Raw genomic sequence first — 21746 nt, 5'->3', positions numbered from 1 at the left:
CATTTGGATACTTGTCACTATAGTGTTAGTGCAGAGATCGGGGACTCTCAAGTATGTATACAGGCTCAGCTAGTGGTTAGAAGAGACAGCCAGGAAGAATAAGACCCTTTTCTGACTATCTGTCTGTCTGTCTCTCAGTGCATATGTCTCTCTTTCAGTGTTCTGTGTGTGTGTGTGTGTGTGTGTGTGTGTGTGTGTGTGTGTGTGTGTGTGTGTGCATGCTCATGCACAGGTGTTACTGTTTCCGCATCCATCCATCAGTGTACACATCCCTGGTTTGGGTATCTTGCCTATTAGAATAATGCTGCAATGAACATGTGAGTGCAGATATCCTCAAGAAGTGGTGATTTCATTTCCTTTGGGTGTGTGCCCAGAAGAGGGATTGCTGGGTCATATGGCGGTTCTATTTTTAATTTCTTTAGAAATTGCAATGTAAGTTTCCACCTACAGCATACAAGGTCTCTCCCTCTCCACACCCTCACTGACACTTGTTATCTCTTGAGTTTCTGCTGAGCACCATCCCAATGGGTGTGAGGTTGTAGTTCTTCTGTGGTTTTGATTTGCATCCCCAGTTACTAGTGGTGCTGAGGACTTTCCATGTATCTGGTAGCTATTGGCATGTCCTCTTTGGTGACAGACACTCCCTTAAACTGCTGACTTAGTTAGCTGTTATAGTTGATTCCAGCTGGTGTTGAGCTAGGCTACCTACCAGGGGCTGAGCTAGGATACCTACTAGGTGTTGAGCTAGGATACCTACCAGGTGCTGAGCTAGGATACCTACTAGGTGTTGAGCTAGGATACCTACTAGGTGCTGAGCTAGGCTATCTAGTAGGATATCTAGGATACCTATGATCACATTAGCTCTTCATAATAAAAAACAAACCAACAGAAGCTGGAGAGCTGGCTCAGCAGTTAAGAGCACTGGGTGCTCTTCCAGAGGACCCGGGTTCCATTATCAGCACTAAGCATGGTAGCACTGTCCCCGGGGTAAGCAGTGCCTCACCATCCTCCTCCAGTCTAAGAAATGCAACTCAAGTCCGGATCTCTCCAGGGTCTATTTATCTCTCCTCCTTTTTCTTGTCTTTTCCTCATTCCTTCCTCATGCATACAGTACATGCACATGCATATTTCAGAAATCTTCCTGCATTTTGTCTCTGTTCATAGTTTGAGCTCTGTCACGCAAAATGTTTTATGGTGTACCAGCATCTTATGTGGGATGGCCTTGCGTGCTTAAACAGGTTCGGGTTGACTGAAAGCCAGATGAGTTTATTTGTGTACTCCCTCCTCTGATACATAACACAGTGCAGTCTTTGTATTTTACTTTAGTGCTGTGCTAAAATGCACCGGGATAATCCTTGCCTTAAGAACAAAGATTCTTGTGGTAAAGATCAAAAGTAGTCTACACTGAGTGAGCTGTGACTTGTTACTATTTTAAATGTTGAGATGTAGTTAGGTTAACATTAAGATCTGCATATGATGTTTTTTTTTTTTAATTGTATAGTCTGACTGTGGCGTGTGTGTGTGCGTGTGTGTGTGTGTGTGTGTGTGTGTGTGTTTGCACACGTGTGCACATGCCACAGCAAGCATGTGGACGTCAGAGACAACTTGTGGGAGTTGACTGTCTCCTCTCACCATGTGGGTCCCAGGCATTGAGCTCAGCAGCCTTTGGTGGTGAGTGCCTTTCCCCACCAGCGTGACCCACCTTATCTCTTTGGACCATCGTCTTATATTTTGAGGCAGGGTCTCTCGCTGAACCTAGAATTTACTATTTCCACTAGACTGGCTGGCCAGCGATCCCTAAGGATACCTTCATTTCCTCCCCCTCTCTCTCACAGGCAGGCTGCCAGGATTTCACCTGGGCAAAGGGGGACCTGACCTTGGGTCCTCATGTTCATTCACCAGGCTCTTTATTACTGAGACGCCTCCCCAGGCCCTGATGTTTTGTTTTTTGTTTTGTTTCTCCCATTTCTTTGGAATCAATGGCTCTCTCTGGTAGCCCAGACTGGCCTCAAATTCACTCTCCTTCTGTCTTGGTCCCCCAAGTTCCAGATTACATGAGTGTGCACCTGCCTTAATGGTGATGGTTCTTATCTTTCAGGGAAACTGTAATTTTTTTGTTTCTTAAATCCAACCTTGACTTCCTACCTCTATTGACTCTACTTCTACTGAGAAGTCTCAGCTCAGGCCCCATCTCTACCTGTCAGTCTCTCCATCAAACATCTGAGCATCAGCAGTAACAGATTGGGTACCACTGGGCACCACTGGGCACCATTGGGCACCATTGGGCACCATTGGGTACTATTGGGTACCATTGGGCACCATTGGGTACTATTGGGTACCATTGGGCACCATTGGGCATCAAGCTGTTAACCAGGCATTAGCAGTGATCACGAAGACTTGTGTTAGTTGACAGAATTCAGGGTAGAAAATTATATCTTAAATGAAAATGAATACTTAAAAAAAAACCCTCAAAGCCAAGTATGGTGATGCTCAAGTGTAATGTCTGCACTTGGAAGGTAGAGGCAGATGGATTTTGAAATTCAAGGCCATCCTCAGATAGCCTAGACTATGTGAGACCGAGTCTCAAAGGAAAACAAAAAACAAAAACAAACACCTAAAAACACACATGAAGAAGATCTCTCGGTGGGCTGTCGGGAGTCTCATTTTCTTGAATGTATACATTTTCCTTTGTAGCCTTCCTTTATTTGACGGGCTTACTGAGGGTGCTCTTGTGAGAGGCGGCGTCCTCACAGAAGACTGGACAACCTACTGTGACTCACTGGTAGCAACGTCACCGCTTGCTGAGACGACAGATACCCTTAGACGTGTTTTCCTCTTTGTAGAGCTGTTCTTCTCACAAAACCTGTATTATTTGTCAGCGAGGAACTGACTTTTGGTCTTGCCTATACATGTAAGCATCCGATCTATGTGTATGTGTATACATGTTCATGTGTGTGCACCGGTGTGGACCTACATATGCTCATGCTCACTTGCATGCACGTGGAGGTCAAAGGTCAGCCTTGGGTGCCTTCCTTAGTCTCTTTTCCACTTCATTTTTTGAGGCAGATTCTCTCACTGAGCCTGGAGCTCATCAGTTCCAGTTCCAGGGATCCATCGGTCCCCACCTCACCCCCAACTCTGGGAGGACAGACACACACAATGTGCACAGCTTTTCCATGAGGCCTGGGAGGGGGGTGGGGTTTGAATTCAGATTCTCGTGATTTACTCCTAAGCCATGTGCCCGGAACTAACAGCTTCCAAAAACACTTCTGTCCTTCAGAACCCTCACAGTCTGGTGCTCCGTGAGAAAAGTAGGTTATAAACAATCTAAAGTCTTCAGTGTTAAAGGGAAAGTTGCGGGGGTAGATATGGAAAAAGAGACAAGAAAGAAAAAGGAGTGAGATGAGGAGGAGGAGGAGGAGGAGGAAATGAGTGTGTCTCGGTGGCCTATTTTTAGGTGGTGGAATTTCTCTTAGGTTTGTTCTAGAGACTCTCCATCAAGTGTGTATTACTCTCGGGGACAAAAAGAAAAGTCATGGTCCAGTCCAAATAACTTTTCTATAACACTGTCTCAGGTCCCGTTTAAACTTCATCATTACTGAGTTCTCAAATAAGGATAATTTGAGCATCAAGTATTTCCCAATCAATCAATCAATCAATCAATCAATCAATCAATCACTCAATCAATCTCAGGTGGGATGAGAGGCATGACAGACTTTGTGGTTTCTGTTTCTTCTCCAATTCTCTCTCTCTCTCTCTCTCTCTTTTTTTTTTTTTTTATCGTCTTTCAAGACAGGGTTTCTCTGTGTAGTTTTGGTGCCTGTCCTGGATCTCGCTCTGTAGACCAGGCTGGCCTCAAAATCACAGAGATCCGCCTGGCTCTGCCTCCTGAGTGCTGGGATTAGAGGCGTGCGCCACTGCCGCCCAGCTCTTTTACGGTTTTTATCTTCAAGAACACATTAGGCTTCGAGGCGACTTACTTCATACCCTCGACAACTTCCTGTTTGATGAACTTGCACTGACTGGCATTTGCATAGGTGTAGTGGGCGGGGTTTTGGTAACCATTGTCATATTCATTTCCCTACATGACAAGTTCATGACATTTGTATACTACACACACACACACACACACACACACACACACACAGATGTGAAAGGTTAACTTCAAACATTAAACTCCAAATCTCTTACTAAATATATTCTGCTCTTAGAAAACCCTGCCTGGTACCCCACTACCTTCTAGTTTGGAGGGAGAAACACTTGACGCAGATTAGAAATTCCATCTCTCAGGCCTGCGGCCTCACTTCAGCAGCCTCTCAGATAGTTTTAGAAGCAAGAGTGAAAATGTCACGAGTTTAGAAATTACCCAGCCTGCTTTGTGGCTCAGTTTTCCTTAAAGGAGGCCCAGAGGTGAGGATGGGGTTTAGGTGCTTGAATGAAATGCATTCAGCTTTGTCCAGAGAAGATGGGGCGGCCATTGCTGCTATTTGAAGACCCCCCCAAAGCAGTCAAAGCTGGACTCAGCTACCCTCCCTCACCCCCCAAACCCACACCCTGCCGCCACCCCTAGGCTTCCTGAATTCCCAGAGGTGCCCAATGGCAGCAGGTTGGAGAGACTCCTGGAACCTGAGATATTAGAATGTGCTTATGCTGTACAAGTTTAAACACCCACCACCGGAGAAATTTCTTTCTCGATGGGAGAACCCGGAAGGGAAAGGATTACTGTGTGGTTTCCATGTGCCAAGAGATTATACCTCAGATGTGTCATTCCGGGTACTTCTGTGGGTTCATTGGTGATCAGTGAGTAAAATGCGTCTGGGTGTGTCCCAGCCAGGACGGATGCACAGGCATATCGGGTCTCTCTTAATTAGGTCACAGTCATCTTGCCATTCAGGATCAGACAGTACATCAGATGTTCTCAAGGAGGTACTCCTTAGAAAATGTGTTTATTTGTATTAACGTCTTGAAACGCCAGTTTTATTTTTCTACATCTATCCAATTTTTTGAGCATTTCAAACATGAGTAATTGTTACTTACATAATCTCTGTCCACTCCCAACTCCTTCCACGTCCCTTACTCCTCGGATTTATGACCTCTTTAGTTATTACTGCTATGCACATATATGCCAACATAAGTCCAGCCTGCTGTGTCCTTTAGTGTTGTTCCTGTGTCTATGCACATGGCCGACCACTGGGATTGGATAATGTTTTGGGAGGGAGACATTGGTCCCTGGAGGAGACTGATTTTTCCCTTACTCAGCAGCCATTAATTGCCTGTAGCTTTTCCTCTAAGTCAGTGGTTCTCGTCCTTGTTAGAGGGGGGTGTCGAACCACATACCAGATCTCCTGCATCTCAGATATTTACATTACAGTTCACAACAGTAGCAAAATTACAGTTGTGGAGTAGCAACAGAATAATTTTTATGGTTGGAGGTTACCACAGCGTGAGGAACTGTATGAAAGGGTGGTAGCGTTAGGCAAGCTGAGAACCACTGGTCTAGCCCTAGATTCTAAGGGTATGTCTTTTGTTGTTGTTTGTTTTCTGAGACAGCGTTTCTCTGTGCAGTCTTTGGTGCCGGTCCTGGATCTCGCTCTGTAGACCAGGCTGGCCTTGCCCTATCTGCCTCTGTCTTCCCAGTGTTGGGATTAGAGGCATGCGCACCACCGCCCGGCTTCTAAGGGTGTGTCTTTGACATTCTATGCCATTCAAAGATGCCCTTGAAGTGACACCTGAGAATAGCCTAGTGAGGGAGCCATGCTCACAGGAGCTCTCCCTCTCCTCCCCCTCCCCCTCCCTGTACCCCTCCCCATCTCCATTTTGAAGCAGAGTCTTGCTGTAGAAGCACGGAGAAGTCACTCCAGCCCCTCTGTCTGCAAGCCCACACTACCACGGATGGTTTGGTCTTGCATTGGAAGTTTCCTTTGCCTTTGTGGCCATCCTTTTGGAATTTGGTGCTGTGTCCCCACACCTTCACCCGTTCAGTCTCTCAGTGGTACCTCAGGAATTGGTGCCACAGCCGTCCGTGTGAGGGAAGCTAGACCTCTGATCGTCTCTCATGTCTGAGGAGAAAATAGAGTAGCAGGTGGGTTCACCCAAATCCCCTGCCTCTGAGTTTTTAATTCCCTAATTCCCTGACATGGAGTGATTTCATTGAGGAGATTGATTTAATCTCTTGCAGTTGATGTATAAACTATCTGCTAAATTCTAAAATAAAATTCGTTCAGGTTGTAGGTCAATCCCCCGTGATGGCATTTATTGAGGATTTGCCTTCTCATTCACCTGGGATTGCTTCCTGGGACCAAGGCCCTTGTGCCCTGTGAGCAAGCTCGTAAAAAATCACTGAACTCTCTCTCATTCAATTACTCATTTAATAGATTTTAAGTCATTTGTCTATTTATGGTTGGGGGACGTGTATGCCACAGCACACATTCGGAAGTCAATTGCAGGGGCTGACTCCTTCATGTCACCTTGTGGGTCATGGGACTCGAACCCGGATACTTGGGTTGGGTAGCAAGGGCCTCAGCTTGCTGACCCACCTTGCTGGCCTTTCGCTTTCATCTTTAAACCCGAGTTCATAAAAGAGTGTATGTTGCCCGCCACTAACATGAGGGTTCTATAAGTGTGAGCTGAAGATCATGGGACATGACTTACCTGATAGCTGAAAATGGAGGGAAATGTGTCAAAGACATAAGATGTAGAGATAAGCTTCTTTTAATACATCTGGTAGCAAAATCTCAAAGTGGCGTTTTTGCCAACTTTTCTGTTTGCTTTCCACGATGGTTTGCATGCCACCAGTTCTGCCTTTTATCAGTTTACTAACCCTTTTATTTTGCTTTGTTGCAGGGGTCTCAAGCATCTATACTTGCTGCTCTCTCTGCTTCTGAAGACCCTCAGAGCAGAAGAACTTGGACTGACTTTTTGACGACAGACACCTGAATATGATGCATTTCAAAAGTGGCCTCGAGTTAACGGAGTTACAGAACATGACGGTGCCCGAAGACGACAACATCAGCAACGACTCTAACGACTTCACTGAAGTAGAGAATGGCCAGATAAATAGGTGAGTGTTTCTCCACAAGTGCCACCCAGTGAACGATGACTTCGGAAAATTGTTCTGGTTCTCAGTTAGTCTCGTGAATTATTCATTTACTAAAGTTATGCTTCGTTTGAAGACGCAATTTGAATTTCTTATGTGACATCTGTTGGACATAGTCTGGAATAGCGGATGAGGGGGGGATAGGGAAGTAATTTATTCATCTTTTCAAATCTTTCAATTGAGTCTAATAAAAATGTATAAATACATTGGACCCCAACCAGCCCAAACTTCTCAAAACTCTATGCCTGTGAATTCGACAGGCTATAGAATTTCATCACATCTCCTATCCAAATGTGTGCCGCCGTGGCCATTGCTACACATTTTAATCAAGAAACCCTCCAAGTTGCATTTGCGCGGTATTTCTTTCTAGGAGTGAGTAAAAACTACAAGGGCCTCACCATTCTGAACAGCATTTGAAGTATGGACTTTAGATAATAGCGATCGATAGGCCCACATGGCTTTGTGAAAGACTGTGGGACAGAAATAGTCCGTGAGAAAGAAAAAGGTTGGGAGGAGGGCATAGAGAGCAGGGAGGGAGAGGCTGGCCTGGTACAAGTCCTTCCCACTCTTGAATCTGGGACTGTTAAATTATCAGGGTAGAGCCACTTTTTAAATTTTATTTTCAATGGCTTGAGATCATCCCGGGACATGGTGACTTTTTATCTGGTTTTTATGGATCCGTAGCAGGAAGCCTTCCCTCTGCAGGAGTTCGTGGCACAGTCTCCCAGGACGCTGGAAGAGACTGGTGCCTGCAGGACTCCTTTAAAAAAAGCTCGATTGGATGTGTGTGATGTCATGGTAAGATTGACAACCTGAGGGAGTTGATTCCTTTTTTCCAGCATGTGGAGTCCAGGGATCAAACTCAAGTGGTCAGGTCTGGTGGCAAGTGCCTTTTACCTGTGGCCCATCTCATCGGGTCCTGGAGGACTGTTAATTAAAATGCCGTCAAGTGTACACTTTGTTAAGGCCACAGGGGAACAGAGATGGGAGGGTAAGCACACAGTCACAAGCAGGCATCTTTGTAGAAATCATTTCTGACAGTCTGAAGTACATCCTGATATATTGTGCCATGGAAAGCCCAGCCCAGGACTGTCATTATTTACACAGTTCCCTTTCCTTCCTGTAGCGAAGGTTAAGCCTCCCAATATAGACACTTCCTCATTACTGCCCAGTGTGTGTACAGTGTTAAGTGAGGTTTCTTTTTATTGGGATCAAATTTACTTACTCCTTCCGCCTTTTTGAGTGATCATTAATAGTTACTTCTGCTTCTTTTCTTTTATTTATGTGTATGAGAATGTGTATGAGGAGCAGGTGCACGTGAGTGCAATTGCCTGTGGAGACCAGAAGAGGGCGTCAGGTTTCCTGGAGCTAGAGTTACCTGTAGTTGTGAGTCTCCTAACACGGGAGCTGGGAATTGAACTTGGGTACTCCAGAAGAGCAGCAAGTATTCTTAACTACAGAGCATCTCTCTGGCCCCATAACTGCCATGCTATTATTATTATTATTATTATTATTATTATTATTATTATTATTATTACTGTTATTTGTAGCACAAATTCTAATTGGTCTTAATAATAAAAACCTGGAGTCAGATATCAGGGTGAAGGCTGAAAGATCAGAGAAGCAGAGCAGCCAGCCTCTAGAAAGATCCTCTAGGAATTCTCAGACTGAAAGGGCCAAGCCCCTGTCTCTACCTGGAATTATCACTTCCTCTCTCCTCCTAGCCATACCACTTCCTGTTTCCTCCTCCCAAGTACCGGGATCAAAGGCATGAAATCCTAAGTGCCGGGTTTAAAGGTGTGTGCCACCACTGCCTGGTCTCTAGTGGTTAGCTCCGCACTCTGATCTCCAGGCAAGCTTTATTTGTTAGAGCACAAACAAAATATTACCACAATTATTGCTGTTATTATTATTATTGCTATTTTTTTTTTTGAGACAGGATCTATCTGTGTAAACCTGGAACTCTCTATGTAAACCAGGCTGGCCTTGAACTCACAGAGCTTGAATCCATTTCTTGAATCGAAGTGTTTTGCCTGTATTGCCATGGATCCTTAGACCATCGCTCAAAATGGGCATCCTCAAATGAGGGAAAAATCTGAGACTCAAGGGACCGGTCTGGGCCAGTCTAAATCTGTCTCTCTTCTCTGTCCTTCCGGTTAAAAGTCTAGGCTTTAATAGTCACATGTTGTCTGTGCATTGTACTCCTGGAGCATTCTGTAGCCACTGCTGACCTCTGCCCAACGGTGGAAAGTAGGCCATTTTGATTTTATAACAAAGCCTCCTTCTCAAAGCAGTGTTACCTTGAGGGCCTTAAAGGGAGTCATTTATAACATTCAGCTTAGGGTCTACCCTTGAAGTTTAGAAGGTCTACCTACAAAGCATTGGGTTTCTAGGTGATTGCCACTTGTAGTAGGTGGAACACCCCTTGCTCACCCAGACATGGGCCTCCCGAGGGGTGAGCTCACTTCCCCACAGACGGTGACTAGCCGCAGCTGGTACAGCAGAGCTTTGGCTGACGTTTCATGGAATTTTTGTCCCGTTCTCTGAAAGTTAGTGCCTTGCACTTCTGTTTTTTTTTTTGTTTGTTTGGGTTTGGTTTTGGGTTTTTTTTGTTTTGTTTTGTTTTGTTTTTTAACCTCATTTTATTTCTTCTCCTTTACTGACATAATTCAGAATTCTGGCTTCATTTCTGTTTTTGTTGTTGTTTTTTTTTTTTGTTTGTTTGTTTTTGGCTGTACTAGGAGTTGAATTCAGGGCTTTGTGTAGGCCAGGCAAGAGCCTGACTACTGAGCTGGAGCCCCAGCCCTTACTTCATTTCTGGTTCTGACAATTAAACACGGCACATGGCCCATGAAGCAAGTAAAAGTAAACAAATGTTAAAAAACAAAGCCACCCAAACCCAGCCAGTGTTATGAAGGCCCCATTGAGTGACCCGCGTTTCTTCATCGGTGTACTTCATCGGTGTATCCGTTCACCCTTGGTTCCAGCCCTGCCTGCCTGCCCTTTGCTCTGCCTGTAGCTAGCTCACATTCTGTGGGAAGGTGGGGCCAATTATATCAATCTGCGAGAAGAAAGTGCCCCAAGCATGGAGCTCCTCCCTTTGTCCGGAACTAAAGAAAACACTGAAGATGATATTGATCTTGGCCGACATGCCATCTAGCTCAGAGCTGTACCTGGAAACTTCCCCAGATACAATAAGAATCATTTTCTGAGGTTTTTAATTAAGAGTAGAGTAGGACCACTTAGGCATTCAAATAAATGCTTCCTGTATTCCAGGCCGGCTGTTTCTCTTATGCCCTAAGTTTTGCCAGATAGTGAGAAGCATAAGCTTGGGATGACCAGCCATCTAATCAGATGACAGCCGATTAGACCTTCCTCAGAGACATCTTCATGTAGGTGTGAGACACCGAGGAGCTGGTTAAAACGCAGGTCCTACTTCAGGAAGTCTGGAGTGGGTCCTGAGACTGGATGTCTAGCAAGCCTGAACTGCTCTTTGGAAACCAAACTGGGTAGCCAGCTCTTACTGGAGCCTCTGTCTGAGCTCCCTGGGGAAGATGATCTCAGTCTTTGAGATATTAGTGTACTTATCACTGTACCTGAGACAGCGTGGACTTAGCAAATGGGTTTTGAAGAGACAGAGAGGAGGAGGATGGAGGGATGGAGAGAGACAGTGTAGCTTTGGGTTTAGATCTGTGTTGAATCCTGGTGTTGTCACAGACTTTGTGTGATTTTCCCTGGGAGCCTCACCTGAGGCAGGCTCCAGGGCTGTCAGGAATCAGCCAAGCTGTACATTTGGTAGATTAAGAACACTGGCCCTGTAGGCACCTGTTGAGGTTCCGATTCCAGCTCAGCAGTTCAGGAGTTAGCAATGTAACTTCATTCAGGTCATTTAATGTCTCTGAAATAGTACCAAGCCCAGTTAATTGTTATGAATATAGATGAGCGCATCCATGTAAAGCCCTTGGCCCCGCGTCTGGCCTGGTAGTTCTAAGCCTCTTAGTATGAGAAGTGTCTGCATCAATAAAACTGTAACCCTCTTCTGGCCAGCACTCTGTGCTTCTCTACCCCAGGGAGCAATGATTTGCTTTTGGTTTTAATGATGGCTGTTATTGCTGTCCTAAGTTTGGTGAAATATTTGTAGGTTATCCTAAATTAGTGGTTCTCGAGCTTCCTAAAGCCGTGACCTTTTAATAGAGTTCCTCATTTTGTGGTGACTTCCAACTATAAAATTATTTTCGTTGCTACCTCATAACTATAATTTTGCTACTGCTATGAATCGTAATGTAAATATCTGATGTGCATGATATCTGATATGTGATCATTCGACCCCCAAAGGAATCACAACCCACAGGTTGATAAATGCTGTCTTATATATATATTTTGGAGACAGGGACTTGCTCTGTAGCCCAGGCTAGCTGGAACTCACTGTGTAGCCCAGGCTGGTCTGGAACTCATTTCTCCCACCTGATTGCTAGTGTTCCATGCTGATGCCACCACCCTGGCCCTGATCCCTTTTTATGTGTTTCTCCTTCCCTTCTCTTTCTCTGTAGAGTATCTGAATGTCAGGGAAAGGACTGGGAACCAGTATTTAAGTTCAACCACTCCTCTCTTTTGCGTCTCTTGTGTTGCAGATCCTCAAACCCAGGGTCATAATCTAGTGAGAACTCAGATGGTTGAGATTCTGGTCCAAGATTATCTCCCCACTTCCAAAGCACCCCTGGGTGATTCTCAAGGGAAGAAAGGAGAAAAGAAATCATGTGGCAGGTCTAGGGACCATGTCTTAAATACCCTGTAGGCATGGTCTTGACCCTGGGGGAGGGAGGCAATCCTTGGCGGGCTTTCTGAGGGGCAGGGAGGAGAGGGGCCAGAGTGGAGATTCCCAACATCCCAACCTTTTTGGGTATGTATGGGTGCTGGTTCAAGTCTGGCTACTTCCTCCTGGTAAGGGACAATATGGGGGACAGGGGAGAGTCAGGATTCAGTGGGCTCATGCTCAAAAGGAGGTGTGGGTGAAGAAGCATTTGCTTAACTGCCATCCTGGAGACCACAGGGATCTGTTTCTTGAGGAAGCGGAGAAGGCAAGTTGCTAGGAGAAAAAAAATAGATTATTAACATCGGCCCTATGAACGTGGCTAGCCATGGGGAGCGTGAAGACTGCCAGAAACAATGGTTTCTGGATAAAGATGGCTCAAGGATAAAGATGTGCCCATTTATCCTTGATAGCTGCCCACTTGAGTCTAGAGAGGTGGTACCAGCACTGATGTCCCAGGAGCTTGGGGGGATGGCGTACTCCAGGAGTCCCTGAGTCATCACCTAGGCTGTTTCCCTGGGGGTGGGGAATCCCTCCACCAAGGATTATCTTTGTGTTGCACAGCACGTTCTTAACCAGTCTGTTCATTTACTTTTAATATCAAGTAACAGCTTTACATTGCTTCTTCTCATGTTGTATCTGATTATGACGCCTAGGTCCTTTTTCAAGGTTTTGTCACTTAAATCATCAGTTGTAGGGCTTCGTTTCATTTTGTTTTATTCGCAGAGCAGTTGGGTACTTGACGGTTCATCAAATGCTGCTTTATGGGTACAGACTGACCCAGTGTAGACTCTTTTTAATAATAAGTCTGTATCTGAAAATCACTTGTCACAGATAGCTTCTCCCCGTACTTTCAAGCCAATAAAAAGAAGTTTTATGTCAATTTCAGTGCCAGAGGTCAGTGATTTTAAACAGCCAGTTGCCTTTTAAAAATGGAGAGATAAAACTTGTGGTGAAAGCTGTCTGACCTAGTTGTTTGAGTGGAATTTTCCATTACAAAAAGAAAGATTGGTTCTCTCTCTCTTTTTTAAGTTTACAGGAATACAAAGTAAAGACCAAAGAAAAGAAAAACCAATAAAGGGACTTCCTTTAAATACTTCATTCTAGAGCAGGGGTTCTCAACCTTCCTCACGCTGCGACCCCTTTAACACAGTTCCTCAAGTCGTGGTGACCCCCAACCATAACATTATTTCCGTTGGTACTTCATACCTAATTTTGCTGCTGTTATGAATCGTGATGCAGATGCCCAGGATTTGACCCCCCAAAGGCGTCGGTGACCCACAGGTTGAGAACAACTGTTCTAGAGTCTGAAGTGAGTGCCAAGCCTGACAACCTGAGTTCTTATTCTGGTGGAAAGAGAAAACCAATTCCCTAAAGTTGACCTCTGACCTTCACATGCTGATGACATACATGTGTATGCACACAGATGGCGTGCACACACGCTGTCACACACACACTAAATAAATAAATAAATAAATGAATGAATAAATGAATAAATGTAATTAAATGCTCCCACCTTATATGGCTAAATTTTCCTGCAGCCTAAGGTAGTTCCTAATTACTAATAGAAGATGCTTGCTTAGTTAGTAGGGCCTCTTCTGAATTCCCATGTGGGAAGGTGCACACTTGGGGAGCTCAGTGACATTGGGCGTCACCTGGTTCCCTAGATGGGTTCAGGGCACCGTGTATTCTACAGGTAGAGTAGGAAACAGGTCAGAAACGTCAGGTCACATTGCAACGTCAGAAAACTTGTGATAGTTTGAGAGGTCTGAATTGGCTGGAGGGGACAGAGACCGCCTGCCCCTGCCTGCCCCTGCCTGCCCCTGCCTGCCCCTGCCTGCCCCTGCCTGCCCCTGCCTGCCCCTGCCTGCCCCTGCCTGCCCCTGCCTGCCCCTGCCTGCCGAGTGCTGGGATTAAAGGTGTGCTGGGATTAAAGGTGTGCCTGGCTTTTACTTGTCTTGATCATCACCACAGCTGAACTTGGGAGGATCCTCTCGAGCCATAGGAGGAAGCCATGATTGGAACACTGAGGCAAAACCAAATTCAGCATTTGAAAGGCCCAGTGGAAAAGCCAGCTGTGGTGGTTTGAATGAGAATGGCCCCTGTAGGCTCATATGCTTGAATGCTTGGCCCCCAGTTGATGGAACTGTTTGGGAAGGATTAGGAGGTGTGGCCTTGTTGGAGGAGGTGTGTGACTGGGCTTGGGCTTTGAGGCTTGAAAAGCCCACACCATTCCCGGTCAGTTCTCTCTTTTCTTCATGTCTGTGGGTCAGGATGTAAGGTCTCAGCTACTGCTCCAGCACCATGCCTGCCTGCCTGCCGCCATACCATGAAACCTACCACAATGGTCGTGGATGCTGACCCTTTGGAATCTTGAGCCCCCAATAAATGCTTTCTTTTATAAGTTACCTTAGGCATGGTGTTTTATCACAGCAACAGAAAAGGGACTACAACACCAGCAGAGATATTTGAGCAGTCTACTGCCATGCTGCAGTGAGTGAGGCAGGAGAGACAGAATGGGTGTTTTAATGTATCTTAACGGCCATGATTTATACGTTAGTGCCCTTCTTGTCCTGAGTGGCCTCAGCACCCATCCCCTCTGCTTGCACAGGTGTTGGAGCCTGTTGAAGACCCCTCCTGTAACACTGCCTCCTGTCAGGCCGCTCCCACACCCCTCCTCTGCCCAGCTCTGTGAGACTTACTGGTGCTTTGACTGACTTGGTGGGGGAAGAAAGTGCTAGGGCTTTCCCTCTGTTTAAAAAACAATGGAAATAGCCAGACGGTGGTGGTGCACGCCTTTAATCCCAGCACTTGGGAGGCAGAGGCAAGCGGATCTCTGTGAGTTCGAAGCCAGCCTGGTCTCCAAAGCGAGTTCCAGGACAGGCGCAAAGCTACACAGAGAAACCCTGTCTTGAGGAAAAAAAAAAAAAAAAAAGAGGAAATTCTGTTTGAAAGAGAAGCCTTCTCCATAAGAAAGGCAAATGGAGACTGGCTGGACCAGGCTACCGCAGATCTGAGTTTGTCATTAAATTTAGCCTGGTCGAGTCTATTGAGTAGCTCAAGCAGGAGTCTTTATTTGGACAAGCCCAACACCCACGTGCCCTTGGGCTGTCTTTTCCTGCCTCTCTGCAACCAGACCTGTAAGCCTTCATTCTGTAGAAAGATTTAAAATGCTGAGGACCAAAGCAGGGCCACATGAAGCGTTCAGGGCGATGCTACGCCAGTTATCTCAAGATCCTGTTGTTCTCCCTGCTGAGAACAAGCAATTCTGAGTCTCTGGCTTCTGCTTCTGAGTCTGTTCTGCCCAGTACTCTACCCAGCACTGCTTTTGCCTTCTCCGGACTCTTATCTCATCTTTATTCTGGACATCCCCACACTCCTATACCAGTGTTAGCGGATGTGGTCTTTTCTCAGTTGGAACATAATCACTTATGTTTCAGGAGGCTGGTGTTTTCTTCCCTAAGCAAAGCAGGGTCTGTGGACGGCCACTTCTACGAAGCAAGGGTCTGCAGGTAAATTTGTCATATGTGTATACATGGCAGCCTTTGGCTTATTCTGATAAAACAGTATGAACTTAGAGAGGGGATAGTGAAAGGTTTTTACACCCTGACAAGCCTCTCTGTCAACGCAGCAATCCAAATTAGACCAAATCAGACCAAATTAGAAAAAGCCCAGGTTTAATGGGTAAAGCATTCCTGGGTGATTCTCCAGCCCCACAGAGAGGAGACAGGTACAAGAGACTGGAAAAGCACGTGTCTGTTTTCTGGGATGCAGCTTAAATATCCTGTGGGAGTGGTCTTGAGCCTCTCTGGGGGAGGAGCTGTGTTTGGCGGGCTTTGAAGGGGCGGGTTTAGGGAAAGAGATGGGGGAGGGGAGTTGAGGTGGCTCTTCTGCCAGAAAATTCCAGACTCTTTGGGCATATTGATGCCAGAACAGATAGCAAGACAGAACCAGGCCCCTTGAATTAAAGATGGAAAAGGCAGATAAATAAGATCGACTCTACAATTCACTTAAAAGAAACTTAATTGTGAAAATGTAGCATTATTCAAAAGAAATATATAAAATTCTAAGCACCGTTTAAAGATGTTTCTTTAAATTAGATTCAGGTCCCTTTAGATTTACTAATGAAAAATTTACTGTGACTCATTCTGACGATGGCTAGATAATTGAATTTCTCTAGAAGGGCTTGTCTTAGATAAGGTTGCTATTGCTGTGATGAAACACCATGACCAGAAAGCAAGTTGAGCGGGGGAACACTGCTTACTGGCTTGCTCCTCATGGCTTGCTGGGCCTGCTTACAGAACCCAGGACCACCAGCCCAGGGGTGATGCCACCCACAGTGGGCTGGGCCGCCCCACATCAATCACTAATTAAGAATGTGCCCTGCAGGCCTACCTACAGCTCAGATATTTATAGAAGCATTTTCTTAATTGAGGTCCCTCCTCTCAGATGACTTTGGTGTGTGTCAAGTTGACATGAAACTAGCCAGCCCAAGGGCCAAAAATCATTCTTAAAATGTTTTTAAGGGGCTGGAGAGATGGCTCAGAGGTTAAGAGCACTGACTGCTCCTCCCCAGGTCCTGAGTTCAATTCCCAGCAACCACATGGTGGCTCACAACCACCTGTAATGAGATCTGGTGCCCTCTTCTGGTGTGCAGGCATACATGCAGGCAGAAATACTGTATATGTAATAAATAAATAAGTCTTAAAAATAAATAAATCTTTAAAAAATGTTTTTAAGGGGCCAATGAGATGGCTCAGTGGGTAAAGGCGTTTTCTGCGCAAATCTGTTGACCTGAGTTCAGTCCCTGGAATCCATGTCAAGATGGAGAGAGAGAACTGACTCCACAGTGTTGCCCTCTGACCTCCACACGCGCACCGTGACACACGTGCCATGGCACACGGGAACACACTCACGCAGGTCTGCACACACAAACAAGAAAAGGATGCAAGCATCCGTTTGTCTGTGTAGGATTTTTCTTCGACAGAAGCTCTCCTTTAAGGCTGACTTTTTACAGATTGCAAATTTAGATGATAAAGTTCTGAAACTCGCCCTGGATGCGCTGTGTCAGCCTTGAGAACGCTTTATGTTCTGTGTAGCTGTGTCTGTGTGGCATGCTGGAGTTCCTTCTGCTGTCTGGGGTCTTACCCATCCCAATTCAAGCTCTTCCCCTGGGAGAGGAATGACTGACCTCTGCTGCTCCTGTTCTGAGCTGGGTGTTGGATCTACTTCCGTTGCTCCCACAGCTGCCCTGAGAGTGTGACTCCCATTTTACAGATGAGAATCCCAAGGTGGCATGCCCAGGCCCTTGGACCTCATCAGAGTCTGAATTCAAATCCTGAGTTTCTCCCTATTTCCTTAAGTCCCCAGCCTTGACTCTTCACTGTGGCCGACTTGCTCTACCAAAACCTCCCCGTCTCGACCCTGATAGCCTAGAGATCTCTCACGGCCCCTGTGTCTGCTCCTGTGTCTTGCACAGAGCTGGTGCTGACTCAGCGTTTGCTGGTGGACCAGCTGCTGTCTTTTTAGCAGGGGAGCAGAGGTTCCTGTTTGTGACCCTACGGTACAGTAGCATCTGAGCTCGGGAGGAATCTTGCCTCCAGTATTCTTTCTAATACCAGGTGCATAGTATGGTAGTCTTGGTTTTATCTGATTTTCTACTTAGCGAAAAATCTGCCTAAAAGCTAAGCTTACATTGTGTGTGGCGTTTTGCTTTACTTTGAAAATGATTCAAACTGTATAGCTCTTTTGTAGCTTACAGTAATCTTTCATCTCGTTCAAGTTAAGCAACTGTTGCCTTTTTTGATAGTAGAGTGAGAGAGAAAAATGAGTGAGGAGGAGGACCTGCCCTGGGAAGGCTTAGAGTTTATTTAATAAGAGAAGAATGTAGATCATGTATGCACACACACACACATTCACACACACCTTGAGGAGATGTTGAATAAGATGATTTTAGGCATCCAGCTGACAGCTTGTTGTGTGCAGTGTGTTTTGGGAAATAAATCATTTAGCATTGCTGCTTAAACTCTTGTTCACTAGCATAAAGGTAAAGGTGTTCTGTGTGTCTTTTCAGCAAGTTCATCTCGGACCGCGAAAGCAGACGAAGTCTCACCAACAGCCATTTGGAGAAAAGGAAATGTGATGAATACGTAAGTGTCATCGGTGTGCTCCCTGACTCTAACCACATGATGGGGACAGCGCTTCTGTGTGTGTCGTGCAGTATAAAAGCGTATGTGCTCACTGGAGGACACCTCAGATGCATGGGGACAGCATTTTAATTCACCTAGCACAGCGCTGAATCTTACTGTGCCACTGGCTACATTTTCTCATGCAACCCATTAAAACAAATCAGACTGCAAAGAAAGTTCTGTAGTTCCATTTCCCTCTGGGTTCTTGGTAGCATTTGAAAGGCTTTGGCTTGAAGAACTACCTTGAGACCATGTGCTTAGTGAGGATGTTTGTTTCTGCTGTTCAGATCCCAGGAACGACCTCCCTGGGCATGTCTGTTTTTAACCTGAGCAACGCCATCATGGGCAGTGGGATTTTGGGACTCGCCTTTGCCCTGGCCAACACTGGAATCCTCCTTTTTCTGTGAGTATTGACGTGACCATGCATTCTGTTTTATATCTGTTTATGTATGCTTCCTGTCGGGCCCCAAAGTAACCCAGGACAAGTGGCTAACGGTGGTGTCTTAGCTTACCAAAGATCACGAGTGGCCTCTAGCTCACTCACTCAGTACCTGTGGCCCCTCCCAGCATTCTCACCCCACCCCACCCCCTGCCCTTAACCTCCTCAGCCCAGGGGGCATCCCTTCCCTTCCCCCAGCTTCTCACTACTGTGTAAACCTGTCAGTTCAGCCTTGCCCTCTCTGGCTCCGCTCTTGATTCTCTCTTGATTCTCTCGTGGTCTTCTTTTGTCTCTTTCTCTTCCTCTCTTGATCCCCGCACCCACACCCTACCTCACGGCCCGGTTCCGTCTGACTCTTCCAGATGCCTCTGGCTCTCCCCTCCCTCCTCTCTATAATAAAAACCTCCTTCTCAACCGTACCTAGGAGTGGTCACGTCCCATTTTCACTCACTTCCTTTATCACACAGAAAAAAAGAAATGGAAATGTTTCTCAACAGTTTTTATTTGTTTGCTTATTTATTAATTTGGCTAAGGAACCAGAACATACTTTCAGGTTTGTTTGAACGCCTTTCAGGAATACACTTAGTCCCTACAAGAAAGAAGAAATTCTTTCTTATTAACCGAAATGCCGAAACTTGCATCTGTAAGGACTGAAACATTCAAAATTAGCCTTAACATTTTTGTATTTGTTATTTTATTTTCGGGCTCCACTTGTCACTGTAAATCTCAGCCACATGGTCACAATATTAAAACAGGTTTAACCCAGACTTCGGTCACTCTGGAGTTTGAGCTGCTTTGGAGCATGCACCGTGCGCGAAGGTAATTGCAAATGTGTTGTGGTTACTAATCCCAGATGGTACCAAGGGATTGTTTGTTTTGGAGACGAGTGGTTGGTGTCCACCTCTCCTCAGAGGCAGTGAAAACGTGGAATTATCTGTTTGCATAAGTTTGTCTGAAACTGTTAGGTGGGGCTTGGCAAATATTCTCAGTTGGAACTTGATTGAAATGGACTTCCTGGAAAATTGTCACATGTCTTGCCTCTTGACACTCACACTCAGGTGTCTGGGAGGTCACACCCCCTGCTCTGTGCGCCTCTGGTCCTTTCAAGGGGAACTTTGTTTTATTGGAAGCAGTGACCGAACTGGCCAATTAGTGTGTACACACACACACACACACACACACACACACACACACACACACACTTCATATGTATATGTGATCTGCATCATGAGCCAGGTGCCAGGTTTAAGAGTAAAATGGTGATATTGGACAATACACTTTAATGGTGATTTTTTTTTTTTATTCATGAAACTCTGAACCTCTGAAGATGCCACAGACATACGTAGGTAGTTACAGTTGATTTTCGCTGTATGTCAGATGAGGCATCTGTGTCAGCCCCGCCCTCACCCCATCTCCTCTTCTACACACTGGTACTGTCTTTTTTTTTTTTTTTTCTTCTGTGTAACAGTCCTGGCTGTCCTGGAACTCACTCTGTAGACCAGGCTGGCCTCGAACTCACAGAGATCCTCCTGCCTCTGCTTCCCCCAGCCTCACTGGTGCTATCTTAAGCAGCTACCTGGGCCCCTCTGAGATTCGGTTCCCTGGACAAGGAAACTTTGTTAGGAGTGTCACACAGCCCTGCCAATCTCTAAAGCCCCACGGCTCTGCGACTTTCCAGTCATTCCAGTGCCAGCCATCTATTTACTCAGAAACGTGTATTTCATCAATTGCCTTTGCTTTTTCTCTTTTTACATTAAAACTATTTATTATCAGTATTATTGTGTGTGGGCTTGTGCGTGAATATGGAAGTCCGAGGACAACTCTGAAGTTGGTTCTCCACCCTTACAGGGTCTGGGGATGTGACTCCGGTCATCAGGTTTGTGTGAAGCCAATGCCTGAACTCAATAAGCACTCTCATGCCCCAGTGTTCTTCCTCTTAAAAATCCGCAGTAACCTATCAAGTTATGTGTGGACGCAGTGTTAAGTATCCACATGGCCACTCGTGAAGCTCTGACTTTGCACCAGGTCTTTAGGGAGTCTGTGTGTCAACTGTAGGGGAGTGGACTGTCACTAGTCGCCTGCTCTTTCTGGATTTGATTCCTTGCCGTTGTTACTGAGACACAGACCCCCTGAACGATGCTTGTGTCGTACCTGTGTCTTTGATGAACAGCCCGAGAGCCAACGCTCTCTGTGTTAGCAACAGTTTGCCTCCAGGATTTTGAAGGAGTTGCTGCCTGGCCTTCCTGGGACAAGGTCCCATGTGCTTCTCACCTGAGGTCTTTTCTGCGCATTCTGGTTTGGGTTTTCTTTTCACTGGGCACACACTGCATGTCCTTGTCCCCACTGTCCTGCAGGTCCACGGTGGCGCCTTGACGTGAGCATTTCTTCACTCATGTCAGGCCCTTGGGGCGTCTCTTTCATTTTGTTTTGTTTTCTTGTCTTTATTTTTGGGATAGGGTCTCTCTCCATAGCCCTGGCTATCCTGGAACTCACTGTGGAGACCAAGCTTGTCTCAAACTCACAGAGATCTGCTTGCTTCTGCCTCCCTAGTGATGGAATTAACGGCATTCACCACCACACCTCATCGTCTTCTTCATTTTGAAATTCAACCCATGACCTTCCATTTGGGGACATTTTCTTACATGATTGTGTATTGAGGTATCTTTTTTTTCCCCACCACCTCTAATGATATTTCACTGTCCTTTCCAGACTTTCAATTTTCCTTCAATCCTTTATTGGTTATTTTACATCTGCTGGTCTTTTCTTTGGGAGAAGCCTCTAAACTGTTCCCTTCCTGTATCTCTTGGCTCTTCGTCATAGTTTCGGCCTCTTCTCTGAGGACTCTAACAGTAATTCTTCTCCATTGTGGAAAATTTCAGACAAGTAGCGGAGTAAAAGATTTTCATGTACCCTTCCTTCTACATCTACACGTTTTTTGGTCAATTCCACCCCTAGATTTCCTGAAAAACCAACCCACCACACCACTTTATTCATATACATGTCTATGTATAGCTCTAAAATGTAAACACTATAATGTCATAGCTAAAACCTACAGGTAATGGTTCCTTAATATACCCAACGAACATTAAAATTGCTCTGGTTTGTAGTTTTTATTTTATTGCGATGGCGTCTTACTATGTAGACACCTGGCTATTGGCAGAACTCACAGGGATCTGCCTGCTTCTGCCTCTCCAGGGATGACAAGTGTGTATC

The 21746-nt window shown here is 45.7% G+C and overlaps 1 protein-coding gene across 7 annotated transcripts in view; it reads left to right on the top strand.

The window, feature by feature from the left end:
- The window catches only part of Slc38a1 (solute carrier family 38 member 1), a 66240-nt gene that overhangs the window by 9735 nt on the left and 34759 nt on the right, over positions 1 to 21746 (top strand). For 6 of the 7 annotated variants that reach the window (XM_076556670.1, XM_076556668.1, XM_015993206.3 and 3 more), the window contains 3 exons: positions 6844 to 7060; positions 17980 to 18055; positions 18382 to 18497. In XM_076556670.1, coding sequence (XP_076412785.1) covers positions 6939 to 7060; positions 17980 to 18055; positions 18382 to 18497 — 314 coding nt within the window. In that variant the 5' untranslated portion in view covers positions 6844 to 6938. Of the gene's footprint in view, positions 1 to 2694; positions 2912 to 6843; positions 7061 to 17979; positions 18056 to 18381; positions 18498 to 21746 lie in introns of those variants that run through there. The other variant, XM_076556671.1, reaches the window with a different exon arrangement.

This window comes from Peromyscus maniculatus, chromosome 20, assembly GCF_049852395.1.
Source record: "Peromyscus maniculatus bairdii isolate BWxNUB_F1_BW_parent chromosome 20, HU_Pman_BW_mat_3.1, whole genome shotgun sequence".
Classification (NCBI taxonomy): Eukaryota; Metazoa; Chordata; class Mammalia; order Rodentia; family Cricetidae; genus Peromyscus; species Peromyscus maniculatus.
The sequence above is the reverse complement of the archived record's forward strand: the minus strand, read 5'-3'. Positions and strand labels throughout refer to the sequence as shown.